The 12,938-nt window shown below is 33.5% G+C and overlaps 1 protein-coding gene across 5 annotated transcripts; it reads right to left on the reverse strand.

Annotated features, from left to right (window-relative positions):
* Positions 1 to 4,116: 4,116 nt before the first annotated feature.
* On the reverse strand, positions 4,117 to 12,523 carry LOC148303210 (protein FAM151B-like). 5 transcript variants are annotated; one of them, XM_088270354.1, is made up of 7 exons: positions 12,389 to 12,523; positions 10,524 to 10,606; positions 10,399 to 10,448; positions 9,460 to 9,539; positions 8,459 to 8,593; positions 5,558 to 5,805; positions 4,179 to 4,740 (listed from the first exon to the last, which is right to left on the reverse strand). In XM_088270354.1, exons 4-7 carry the CDS (start codon positions 9,464 to 9,466, stop codon positions 4,291 to 4,293), a joined length of 840 nt encoding a protein of 279 aa, XP_088126480.1. In that variant the 5' UTR covers positions 9,467 to 9,539; positions 10,399 to 10,448; positions 10,524 to 10,606; positions 12,389 to 12,523; the 3' UTR covers positions 4,179 to 4,290. The 5 variants fall into 5 exon arrangements, with proteins under 5 accessions (XP_088126481.1, XP_088126482.1, XP_088126478.1 ...); XM_088270352.1 differs by lacking the exon at positions 9,460 to 9,539 and having other exon boundaries at positions 4,177 to 4,740; XM_088270355.1 differs by lacking the exons at positions 10,399 to 10,448; positions 10,524 to 10,606; positions 12,389 to 12,523 and adding an exon at positions 9,655 to 10,292 and having other exon boundaries at positions 4,117 to 4,740.
* Between the last annotated feature and the right edge of the window lie 415 nt (positions 12,524 to 12,938).

Genomic DNA, 12,938 nt, shown 5'->3' on the forward strand with positions numbered 1-12,938 from the left:
TATTTATGTACTTGACTTATACAAGAGAAACGCACTGAACGACGTTCTCTCCATGTTTCATTTTATTTTGAATACATAAAACCTAGAAGTTGTTTCGCACTCGTGGAAAGCATATAAAATTTCAAAGAATTCAATATTGAATAGAGATAATCAATTTTCAACAGCCAAACGCCATTCTAGCATCATATGCCAGTAGTTACTAGAGGTCTTCATACCAATTGATTTCTTCAGACATTCAGACCTCCGGTTAACTTTTAGAAAGACATGATGGAAATTTTTAGTTCATCCTCATTAGCTTCGTCGACCTCATTTTAGTTATCATCATTAACAAAATTCAATAGTTTATTGACATCTTCTACGCCAGCTTCCGAATCAAACATTAAAAAATTATTGACAACTTCCTCTGTTACTTTGGCAATGTGATGAATCAATATCTAGGCCCGTGATCAAGTTTTGACACGAAAAATGACTTAATAGATTTTTTGGTCCATTTAGTTTGTTGTTTCTATTAGAAAACTTATCAGTTTTCTCGTATCATACTTTCCTATATGGAACATATGGACTCCGCAAATTGCCTCCAGACTCTTCAGTAGGCTGCCAGCTCCTTTGTGTCCTTCCGTCAGCTTTGCGTCCCGTAGATCTGATAAGAACTACCAGTAAATTGTCAAGAGTAGACGTTTTTTTCGATATATAATTCAAGTAGGTAAATGTAACCTTTCCTTTCCCATAAATCAGTAATGTTCTTCACCCTAAACCCGTTACTTTTTTACAAATATTCTTAGTGCAGAATGAATCAAGGTGATTCATTAATTATTCTTCATATAATTAGCAGATGAAGTCAGATCAACGCGGTGACCCCCCATTGAGTACAAATAGAGACAAGAAATATAACGTCGAAGTGTGTTGGAGCAACACTGTATGTATATACGAGTATTTATCGTTATTGGAACAATTTTCTGTTCATTTAAATAATTTTCTTCCTAATCCTTCTAGAAATCCTTTGAAATGGATTTTACGAAAGTTTTCTCTGGCGCTCTTTCTATCTTTCTGGCAAAAAATTAATATCGAGAAATATGCATATAATTATATGGGTACATTCGAGAACCATCCACCATCAAACATTGTGCAAGTACCAAGTAGCTACCTGGATATACACACAATAATGGTAGGTTGTGAACTGGAAAGATTACCTCCTCGGTGAACCCGCATCCTGAATACTGAGTATCGACGTTTAACCGCAAACGATCCACGAAAAGAGTAATTTTACATCGGCGATATCCAATAAAGATATATTTTATTACCTTTTACGAATAACTGCATTATTATACAAATTATTTTTCGTAGCTAAAATCGTTTAAAATAATGACGTCATATGTTACTTAGTCTGTATAGTTTTCATGTATTTATTAATTAAGTTCACATCTCAATAACCATCGGGTTATCAGTGGGTTTCTTTTACAGTTTGTTGTTCTCTTCAATACCAATTTTCGTTAACGTCTCATTTTTTATTGTATTCTGATCTCCCGTTATACACGATTTCGAAATAACACGGGGCACAATAAAAGAGAAAAATAGACGAAAAAGTATTAAACATAACAGTAATTTGAAATTTCCTATATCCTCCTACGTACTTACTACTCGGTACCAACTAACTAACTACCCATCACGCCACTTTCCCGCAAGGGTAGGCATAGAGAATAGAACGCCACACCACTCTGTCTTTGCAAACATTCTTCGCCTCTTCCACTTTCACGCATTTCCACATACATACACGCCCATTATTTCGAATCCTAACCTGACTGTATTTAAGTATTTGACATACCTGATCGTCCCAAGCCATTGTCTCGGTACTATGCGTAGAGGGATGCGGAGATGCGAAAAAGAGTAAGGTGAACAATTTTTGTTACATTTTTTTATTATTTTTTTATCAAATTAAAATACTGTAAGCAATATTGGATTTAATTTTTTAACATCCTGAATTGATTTTTATAAATGTAAACCTATGCACCATTTTTTATTTTTTTATTTTAGTACCTATACTTTTTTACAAGGTATCGTATGGAATATCTACCGTGTAAATAGGGAGTTCAAAGTTCATTAATTACCTTACTGATAAGTACTGATAATTTTCCCTTAACTGTTTTTTTTATATATTTTTACTGAATAAAAATAAAAAATTAAATTAAAATTAAAATTAAATAAACGAGACATAAGTTGGTCAAAAATTGGGTTGTGGTCCCGTGGTTAGTGTCGCTGACTTTGAGTCAGAGTTTCTGGAGTCAAGCTCACTCTACCAGAACTTGATTAAACTTGGTTCACGAAAATAGTGTGAAGTTGAAATATTTATAAATATAATAATAACACAAATATTTCTTTTGTAATAAACAAAGCAAGAAAATCTATACAAAGTTATACATCACATCATGACGGATGATTCATATTTAAAATAGTTCTACAAACATAAATGAGTAACTCCAGAGTAATTTCCGATTTACCACTCCAAGTGAAAAATGATTTTCAATCATATTAATTTATTAGTCAGCATTATGGTTGTATTAAATTGAGAAAATATTCGTAAATGGATTGAGATAGTAATGAACAGGAGTACTAATACTTGCTATATTTAGCTTCTAGCGGAGGTTTAAGAAATATTTCATAAGCACTAAACCATTTTTTAAAAAATGAGAAAAGATGCATAAGCGAAATATACATATTTAATCTTTGCTAAAAATAACACTTTGAAATTTTATTTCAAATTTAATTCTTACCTTCCGTGAGTTTTTTTTTTTGCTTTTTCGTAACAGATTTCCTTATAAAATATCAACAACAGCAAAAATTGCTTTCTGTTATCCAGGAGCGACCCTAGCAATTTTACTAAACAGCGTTTAACTAAGCGCCCTGCCTAACAAAAATTACTTTTATTATAAATGTTATATGTAATATTCATTTTTGCACACGAAAGCGTCTAACGTGCTTGCATCGTTTAGTATTTTTCTACCTTCAGATTACCTCAAAAAAATATTCTGATAAACGTAGAAAAATCCCCTTTGTAAAAATGCAGTAAAGATAGAATGCCAATGAGTGTCAAAGGTAGGTAGGTACTGCATGGTTAAAGCAATGTTTAAAATTGTTTTCTTGTATGGTAAACGTCTACACAACTCGATTACTGGTATATTATATATTCGTATTATTGTAACATCTAAGTAGGTCCCTATTTTATTCCATATATGCGTACTACATCTAATCAACTTGTTTATTTTATAGTTTGATATAGCATATTAATTTCTTATGATCAAACGAGTTCTAAGAAAATTAGAATGGTTGCAAAATTTAATATCAGTATGATGTAACTTATTTTCAGGCTTAATTTACTTTGGTATTTCCTCGAATCCACAGCCGAGTCACGCCGGTAGGTACTCGTGTCAAAACAGTAACTTTTTCCCTCCAATTTTAAAAGTTTAATCTTTTATCTCCTTGTTAATCACTGAAAATATCAATTATCAAGAGTAAAATAACTACCTGCTAGGTCAGAAAGCCGACAGCTGCTTTTTAAAAAGTCGAGTACTCGTATTTATCTTTCATCAAAAAATATTAAACTATTTTGTCGGAATATTTTTAATGTCTTTGATTTCTCTTTATTTGGCCTAAAATTGTATGTATCTATTAAGTTTTTTTAATATTTAAAACCTGCTGATCCAACAGGAGTAATAATAGCAATTAATATGCAATTTTTCCATTTCTTCCACATAAAAAAAACGAAACATTATAGTCAATATCATAAGCGTTTTCATTGTTAATAATTGTAGACATGGGAGATCGAATTATAAAATAATAATAAAAACAGTTAAATAATTATGTCTTTAAAAGAAGTCGTTACCTGATTTGATTTTTGGGTTCGATTATTTAAAGCTTATTATGCCAATCAGTGTACAAATTTGATTACCTTTTGTGTATTACTAGGTCCGCATATATTTGACAATTTGACATCAAAAACTTTAGCTGGAAAGAAATATAAAGAGAAAAAGTAACGCATGTCTCATTCGGGTAACCGAAAAAGTAACAGTTACACACCTCTAAATTTCAGGGGACACACTTTTTAAAATCAAGAAAATTGTGATCAACAAGTTCTTTAACAACTTTATTTAATTTTTCAACTTTTACAAAAAGAAAAAAATAACAATAAGAAACACAGGTCTAGTACATATGTATGTATATTCCTACATACAAATGGACATATTCGGTATGGATTACGTTTACATTTGTCAATTTCAGATTATCCCATTTTAAAATTCACAAATCGAGCTGATCAGAAACCTCTTGGGGGACATCCAAGTACACCCTGTTCAAGCCGACGTCCAAAATGAAGGCTCTCAGTTTGGCGATGTCGACATAATCTCCCTGACTCGACCAAATGGTCAGCGTGGAATTCAAACCGGTCGTCTGCGATAAGAGGTCCAGAATTTGCGTGAGACTGTTTGCCGCCAGCCCTGCCCGCACGGGGAACGTGACGGGGCTGGCCACGCCGCTGTCGCGAATCTTGCGCAACATGTCGGCGACGTGCGTCTCCGTGTAGGACCCGTCCGTGATCGCTCCGCCGTACCGAGTGGTCCAGCCGATGGACAGCATTGCTGCTGGATAATTTTTGCACGCTCTCAAAAAACGATCGGCATTCACCGGGATCGCTATGCTGTTGACCGGCCCAGGTAAAATGTCAGCGTTTATCCAGAGCGGGTATTGAACCTAAAAAGGTTGATGTATTTATTCAATGTGATCTTATTGGAGTAGGTACGAATCAAAGAGCTATCGCGCACTGTTAGCACATAAAATCTCTCCAATACAAATGTTCTTTGGGTATTTTGGCATAGAAATCCTTTGGGTATTTTGGCATACAATTATCACCAATTCATGAAATGCCAAAATCAAATGATATGGACTTTCGGATAGGAAGATGATGAAAGCAATAGTCGCCAATATAACAAAAACAAAAGTAATAAATAGTGATCCATAAGCTACCGATATATCTTAGTTACCAAATTAACTTGAATGATATAAAAAAATAATTAATTTATATTATTCTGGACATGTTTTCTGGTTAACCTGTAGTATGTAGCTTATGTTTCTAGATCCACTCAGAAACTTATTAGGCATCGCATATTAATAGAATCAAGGTACCTACTTACGAAAAATTAAATGGATATATTTTAAGTAACGAACACAATTCTCTTCGCGAACTTTCGATAAGTTTCTTGGAAGAGCTTTTAAGAGGTTAAAGCGTATCGTGTTGTAGCAAATTTAGCGTTTGAAAGGGAAGCATTTTTAAGATACATATAAATTACTTTTTTTAATTTATTTTATTTGGATTATAAAAAGCTCCCAACTCAAAGTGGCGCCGGAATATTTCGAGAAGGAATAATAACAACGCGCCCTCTAAAAGCATCTGCGGGTTTATTTTTTACGACATAATAAATTCCCGGACGTGATTCATTGGGATTGAACGCGTCATAATAATCCTTGCGTGTCCATGAATCAGGATTTTTTTACAGGAGCGCATTCCTACCTTTTCATAGAGAGCATCTATAATTCCCAAGGACTCCTCGAACACTTGAATAGACTTAAAATCCAGCTTAACTCCCTTCATTGTCACGACCGGGTGTAGATTCGCCTCGTTGATCGTGTGAAGGAATTGTTGGAGGCTAATATCGGATGTGGAGCTGGGCGGGTGGCCCATGACGGGTTGCGGCGCGGCGGTGGGGTCATCTATTAGGGTTCCCATCACTACGTCGGCTTCAATCATCATTATACCACCTGGTCGGAATTAACTCGGAATTAGAATGACCATTCCTGGACCTCGAGCTTCCCGTCTCCCGCCTCGCGTGTCGGATGGAATTTTCAAATTATTTATTTCATACAACTGCGTTTACGTAATTGAGACCCAGTGCATAATACAAAATTTTGTATTTATCCAATTCAACAAAGCAACAAGCGTAAATTTGTAAGACATATACTATATGTATGGTATGTTTATTCATATAACATGAATTTTTAATAAATTTGTCCGAATGTTTTATGTTTATCTTCATAGTGTTCTATTAGCTCTGCCAGTGTAAGATTTAAATGTGTACATGTACGAAACATTGGAAAAAAAATATGTATTTAATATGGGTATATGTAGCTATATCATGCAACATGTGAGGTGATTGAAATATACTTGTATGTTTCTCGTCTTTACAGCATACAAGTTTACAAGTAATGTCCTTCGTCCTGAACTCCTTAAGTGACGTCATCTGTATCCGTCAAATATATTCCACCCAAGAGAGTAGGACTAATCACTTCGCCTTCATATAATTAGCGATCAAGTTAACATTCTGTCGAAACGGTGCGGTGCCCTATGCACCATCAGATGCAAATAGGGGTCAAAGAAGAAGTACATATATTACGGACGTACTAAATAATTATATGAATAAGTCCATCATTAGGTATTGACATAAAGACAACAAAATCAGTGTATTTTTAATTACATAGGAATTGACTTATTTATTATTTAAATATTGCTGAAAGGGCTTACTGAAGCTTCCACAAAGCTCGCCCCTAACTCTGTTAAGTGGCGCTAATGGGGAAATTTATACAACGCTCAACCTTTTTTAATCACCCCAATACGTCCGTAAAAACGTTCCAGGTCATTATTTTTATCCCTTCAAATAAACTTTTATAGCGGCTAAATCATTTTTTTTGAGCACGGTAATAACGTAAACCAGTGCGGTTTGTGGCAGGAGATAAGAGTGAATGTGTGGCACGTTGAACGGTGAACAATGGAATCGATCTGGCGTAAAGCGGGTTCCGCTCCTAAAGGTGCTCGTCACCTTTTCAAGCAAAGCATATTGTTATATTATTTACATAGCAGGCCTGCCATACCCCAGTGTGAGTACGTGACCAAACTCGACGCCGACACATTATCAACTGTGGATGTTCTCAAAACACAATCAACTTTTCATTCAATACCTATTTGTGGAAGAGTTTATAGCCGGTGGATGATCGTTAAAATTTATATACCAAAATTTCACAATAAAATCAAAATCGTTAAAACTTTTCAATGGAGGTTGAAGAGAAATAGGAAATAATTCCGTTGATTTATTTTGTTGCGTTAGGCTGAAAATTGTAATGATTACACTTCTTCGTGGGATTTTTTACAGCTTCTATTATTTGTTTTTCTTATTCTCTAATGGGGAGGAATGTAAAATTTAATTCATGTATTTCCTCGATTTTTCATCATTGTGTTGAAAAATAGGTATAATTCAAAATCGCGACTAATGCAACAGGATTGGAGTTGAGAAAACCTAGATTTAGACTGGCGATGAGTCTGGGTTCTTTTATTAATAATACTATTTTCTATGAGAATTGCAATAAAATTGTTAAAAATTAATTACATATATCCACTATTTTCAATATGGTATAGCGTGTTAATTAAATTCCATACAATGTTTAAGAAGACATTGGATTGCATTTTATTTGCATCAAACAATATCATTTATTGTAGACTGAGATCATCCATGATACACGCATTAATTAAGGCACATTGTAGACCAAACAGTCCGAAGAATAATAATTAATTAAAACAATTGGAGTGTTAATAACCCAGCAATTGAACGTTCGGGAAACCCCTGCTCTGTTTCTGGCGCCGGTTGTACTTGAATAACACGAAGCTACACGATAACATTCATTATAATATAATATGGTAATTCTGCTGAGTCTCCCAGTGAAATGCAAGGCTCATCAGTATGCGGCAGGTCCTTGTTTCGATATTCAGCTGGATCAACATATTAAACAAGTGTTTCTGTCAGAACGTGTTACCGTGAAGTAGACCTAAAGGTCCTAAAGTATGGAACCTCACATTTGCTTAACACGTTCACTTCGTTCAATATGTTGCGAACAATCAAGAGATCCTGACAACAAAGCAATTTTCAAAATGCTAAAACTTGATTAAAAATATGATATGTAGATGCTAGTACGCACTAATTCCTTTGTGTGTAGAATTCACGCACGGTTGATGATTATACTTGCTTTGAGACAAGCAAGTATAAACATAAGTCGTTTAGGGGACTTAACCTGAGTTTTGAGTTTATTCGAAAATTATATTTACATTCATACATGAAGTGTCATTATTTATTTTTTCTGTTTTTTTTTATTCATTAAACACTGACATAAAATACCGTGTCAAGACTGTAAGGGTCTTAGTTATTCAATGATACCTTAAAGTCGCTTGTCTCTGTTACTAGCCATACGCGCCTAGTGCGTACTCTGTAACGAGGGAAATGTTAGATGTACGTGCCTGACGCGTCGCCGCACTCGTGTTAATTTACAAAAAAAAAAAAACACAGAGAAGTTATCTCGTTTCTATCTAAGATTATATACATTAAAAAGAGCGAGATTAAATTAAATATTTACCTTTTCTTATATTTACCTTTCAACACTTCACCGAGATAAGTTGCATTGTTTACTGCGTGCGCCCAACTTACTTTCGTTAAGTTATCTTTGATATTAGGAAAGAAATCAATAGTATTTGGTGGAGACTTTAATGGTCCTGTATCGCCACAACCTGTAAATTGTGTTATTTTACTAACATATAATAATAACAAAAATAAAAATCTGTTTCATTGTATTTCCCGTTAAGCTTCATTTAATTCATTACTTATTTTAGGTATACGATGAAATTTAATCTCGTTTAGGGCTTCTCACTTTATCCATTGTAAGCATAATGCGTTAGAAAACTATCGAGAAATAAACGATTAATAAACAGTTTAGTTTTAACGGAAGTGGTGAAATGGGTTCTTTGGCCATTAATACAAAAACTATAATAATATTAGTACTCTTTGTTCCAAAGTGGCAGCTAAACAGTGAATGAAATTTTAAGTCAAATATGTAAATACAAATAAAAAGGTGTTAGTTAATATTAAACAACAAACATATAATTAAACTAATAAAACACGTACTGTATGATTAATATTCATTTATCTTAGCAATATATCTAAACCAATAATACACGAAGGCATATAACACCTATAAAAACAAACCCAAAAATAAAATATTTGTACTGTAAGCCCATTGACGCACGGCGCAGGAAACATTAACAGACCGGCATTGTGTACTTATACGATGTGTATTCCTGCATTGATATTTTTTATAAGTTTCTAAAATAAAAGCCATTTTTCGAGTTTTCTGAAATCGATAGACGGCACATCACTATAGCAGCTATCACAATGAGCGTCACGTGACCAGTCAAAAGTCAAAACAAGATAACACAGAAGATAAACATTCACGAGTCGAAAAAGTGACTGTATTAATTATTGCTATAATAACCGGTGAGGGTATAATAATTCATTATATAAATATTAAATATAGGTTAGTATTTACTATTTGCGCTTTAGTTAGGAAGCATCTAATAGAAACTCCGTGTTTATTTACCTTCCATTGTTTACCTCACGAATTCCTCTCTCATTTCTAATATTCTATTATGGAGACTGTTTTCAGTTGCAGTCTGTCAACTGAATCAGAAAGCAAACACAAACTAAACTTCTTCCAATAAATCGAATAAAAATTCACAAACGAGAGAAACGATTATATTATATATTATACTTTAATGCGATAACTGGAACTTACTGTACTTTGTGCACATGAAAAATATAAAAATGAATATTTTAAAAATATTATTCATGTTGGGTTATTAATTTGTTCCGATCAATAACCACAACGATCACCTGAGCTGACCTGTACTCGAACTGACAACTGACGTGACCGAGTTGCATAGAAAACAAAATCCTGATATCGAACACCTGACATCTGTCAAATCGCGCGTAGGGTTGTGCATTGCGTTGTCGATTTTTTTTCGATCGCATTTGTCGAAATTAAACGACTATTATTTTAAACACGTGCGAATGGATCGGCCACATGCTAAGACAAGAGGGTTTCCTGCACCAAATAATAGAGGGGACGATCGAGGGAATAAACTCCAGAGGACACCCACGCCGCGAATACCTATGTGACTTATACGAAGACATGGGCTGCTCGGCGTATGAGGAGCTGAAGAGGACTTCCGAAAATAGGCGAGAATGGCGAAAGAGATGTCATATGTTGCTACAAACCAATCCGCAGGATTGAAACCAAATAAGAAGATTATTTAAAAATGAAATCTATCAATGAAATACTATAAGAATATTGGAATACTATAAGAACTTGAAAGTAATATCATATTTGAAAAGCTACACAACTACTATTTTGGTCCTACGCTTTCGTTGAATCGTCAACATCCAGCTAATGAAAATTATTTTTTGTTGCCTATTAAATATGTTGTTCAATGTAAAATAGAACGGTGTTTGAAAAATAAATAAATTAAAACAATCTTACTTTTTAGAAGTACTTGTATCCACATTTTTAGAAGTGAAAAATGAATCATCCTACAAAAAAATAATGAAAATTTTAGAACATAGATTCGTTTTCATTATTTAATAATCTATTTTGAAAATAATTACATATTTATCATTATTTGTTATTTTTCTCCATTCCACAAATCGATAATCTTGGTAATTTTGATCAGTGAACAAAATATTGTTTCCTAAAATAAAACACTTAAATCAATATTTTGTTTAAAAAATACAACAGCAAATACAAAACACGTGCTTATTTTTCAATTAATTTGATTTAAATTCGATGAATTAACGACAAATCGTCAATGACAGCATTAATTCTTATTTTTAAAATGCCGCTCAGCAAAAAAGAAGATGGCGAAATCCGCCGTGATTGTATTAACACTACACTATTATTCAGAAAACTGGATAACCTTTGACCTCATTTTTTAAATTTGATAAAGCAGACAAATTGGCGGCACACATAAAACGGTCCTTTTTTATCAAGTTACTACTTACTTTGTATATAAACAGATTAATTACTATTAAAAAATATGATTCCATTTTTTATGTGAGAAACGTTTTAAAATACGACATCAATACCCAACTATCATTCGCCATTTCGCACACCTATAACACTTTTCGCATACTTAAAACACCTAAAAAAAGTTTTCTTACTAGAACACGAATTCGTCCGCCACCGAAGTGTAATGGTCAGCATGCTCGGCTACCGTTCTGGAGGTCCCGGGTTCGATTCCCAGGGGAGAGGTCAAATAAATATGAGTGATTTTTTCACTCTAATATTTAATAAATATTACCCTGGACTGGTACCTGAAGCGGAGGTTTAATCACCTTTCCTTCATGTGTTAACGATCAAGATAACACTGCGTTTATATGATGCAGTGCCCTATGCACCATGGGGGTGTGGATAAGGGTTAAATAATAATAAATGCACAAATATTTCGTGGGCCTAAGCGACCTGTTGTGATAACGTAGACTCAAACCTGGAAACTCAAAATCCGCGACACTAACCACGGGACCACAACTCCACTCCAATTTCATGTATCGACGACTTACATTTATATTTCAAGTTAATGCAAGTCCATTAAAAAAATATATAACAATAAATCAACGTATTTAATTATTGAGTTTTTTCTGAAGGGTGAATCGTGGCTCTATTTATCGAACATAGAGATAAGGAGCCCACACCTCACCAAAAAGTGACATTCAAATAGTAATATTTTAATATTGATGTTGATGAATGACACTTTGATTCTCGATGCTGTAACTCTAATTATTATTATTTTAACCTTTAAAAAAAACTGTGTGGAATATGTTTCTAAAATCTAGGAAGAAAAGGAAATACAGAAAACATTTTTCAAAATATTTATGTTACTGTATAAATGGTAATGTGAGATCTGGGCCACCGAGCTGTATAAATTTTACAACCTTTAACTCTTACCACTCTGTAGGCCAGACAATCTGGCCCGTATGATTCTAGTAGGCAGCTCCGTGGGCCACAATGTCTGGCTTGGCGCAGGTATAACTTTAATCACTGATTTCTCTATCACCCAAGTATATACTACCAAAAAATATTTCAGATAAATACAGGTAATCTTAATTAACACGGTCATACGAATTGACAGACAGAGTGTCCCAAAATTAGGGAATCAAAATATTTATTTTAATGGTAGAAAAATGTCGCCTTTTTTTGATCAGAGAAGCTGATCAGTTATGAGAAAAAATGGTCAGAGTGGAAAGGGATCAATTTCTGTGGTAAAACGGAATAGGGCATAAGTCTGTAACATATACTACAGGACTTGTGCCCCTCTTCCGTGTCCCACAGATTTTTCACATTTAAACCAACAATTGTAAGTTTTTCATGTAAGTATATTTATTATTATCGTTCCTGCTAAAGAGTTTTCTACGATCCCTGATATAATAAACCACTAATTTAATAATTGTAACCTCAATAAAAGATATCTATTTACCTGTCCGATTACAGCAATATTGATAGACACTACCTATTTCAGAATAATTTCTTGTGTGAATAAAATTGACATTTAATATTATTTTCAATCAAATGTAAAATAACCGTTTGACAGTTAAAGTGACCTAGCTAAGGATATTAATTTAACCAAAATGTCAAACTAAAATAAATGATGATCAATTGTTCTGATCAATTTAAAAAATGTTTATTGTAAGTACCTTATTATGTTTGTATTATAATTACGGAGTTATAATATAAAACTATTTTTTTAATACTTGAAATGAGCAGTAAATGATTATTTTTAAAAACAAAGACTCCCAAAAATTCAAAGACACATTTATGTTCAATTTTTCATAAAGTTTTACTTCTTTTGAGATGCGAAAAACCAATTTATTTAATAAAATGACAACTTTGTAGTTTTTTCCCAAATAAATTCTATTTTACAAGTGACCGGGTTTCGTCGTTACCGACATTATCAGACTGGGAGGAGAATTGACCAAATCCTAGTGAATAATTATTTAAATCTTAGTTATAATAAGGGTTTCAAGTAT

This window comes from Brachycentrus maculatus, unplaced genomic scaffold (assembly GCF_059751285.1).
Source record: "Brachycentrus maculatus isolate JH-2025_06_01 unplaced genomic scaffold, ASM5975128v1 h1tg000378l, whole genome shotgun sequence".
In the NCBI taxonomy this organism is placed as follows: Eukaryota; Metazoa; Arthropoda; class Insecta; order Trichoptera; family Brachycentridae; genus Brachycentrus; species Brachycentrus maculatus.

Coding starts and splice junctions, on each gene's coding strand:
- LOC148303210 (XM_088270352.1), bottom strand. Junction 8,594..10,398: donor GATACAAGTACTTCTAAAAA/GTAAGATTGTTT, acceptor CACAATTTACAG/GTTGTGGCGATACAGGACCA. Junction 5,806..8,458: donor TCTCGGTGAAGTGTTGAAAG/GTAAATATAAGA, acceptor AATTCCGACCAG/GTGGTATAATGATGATTGAA.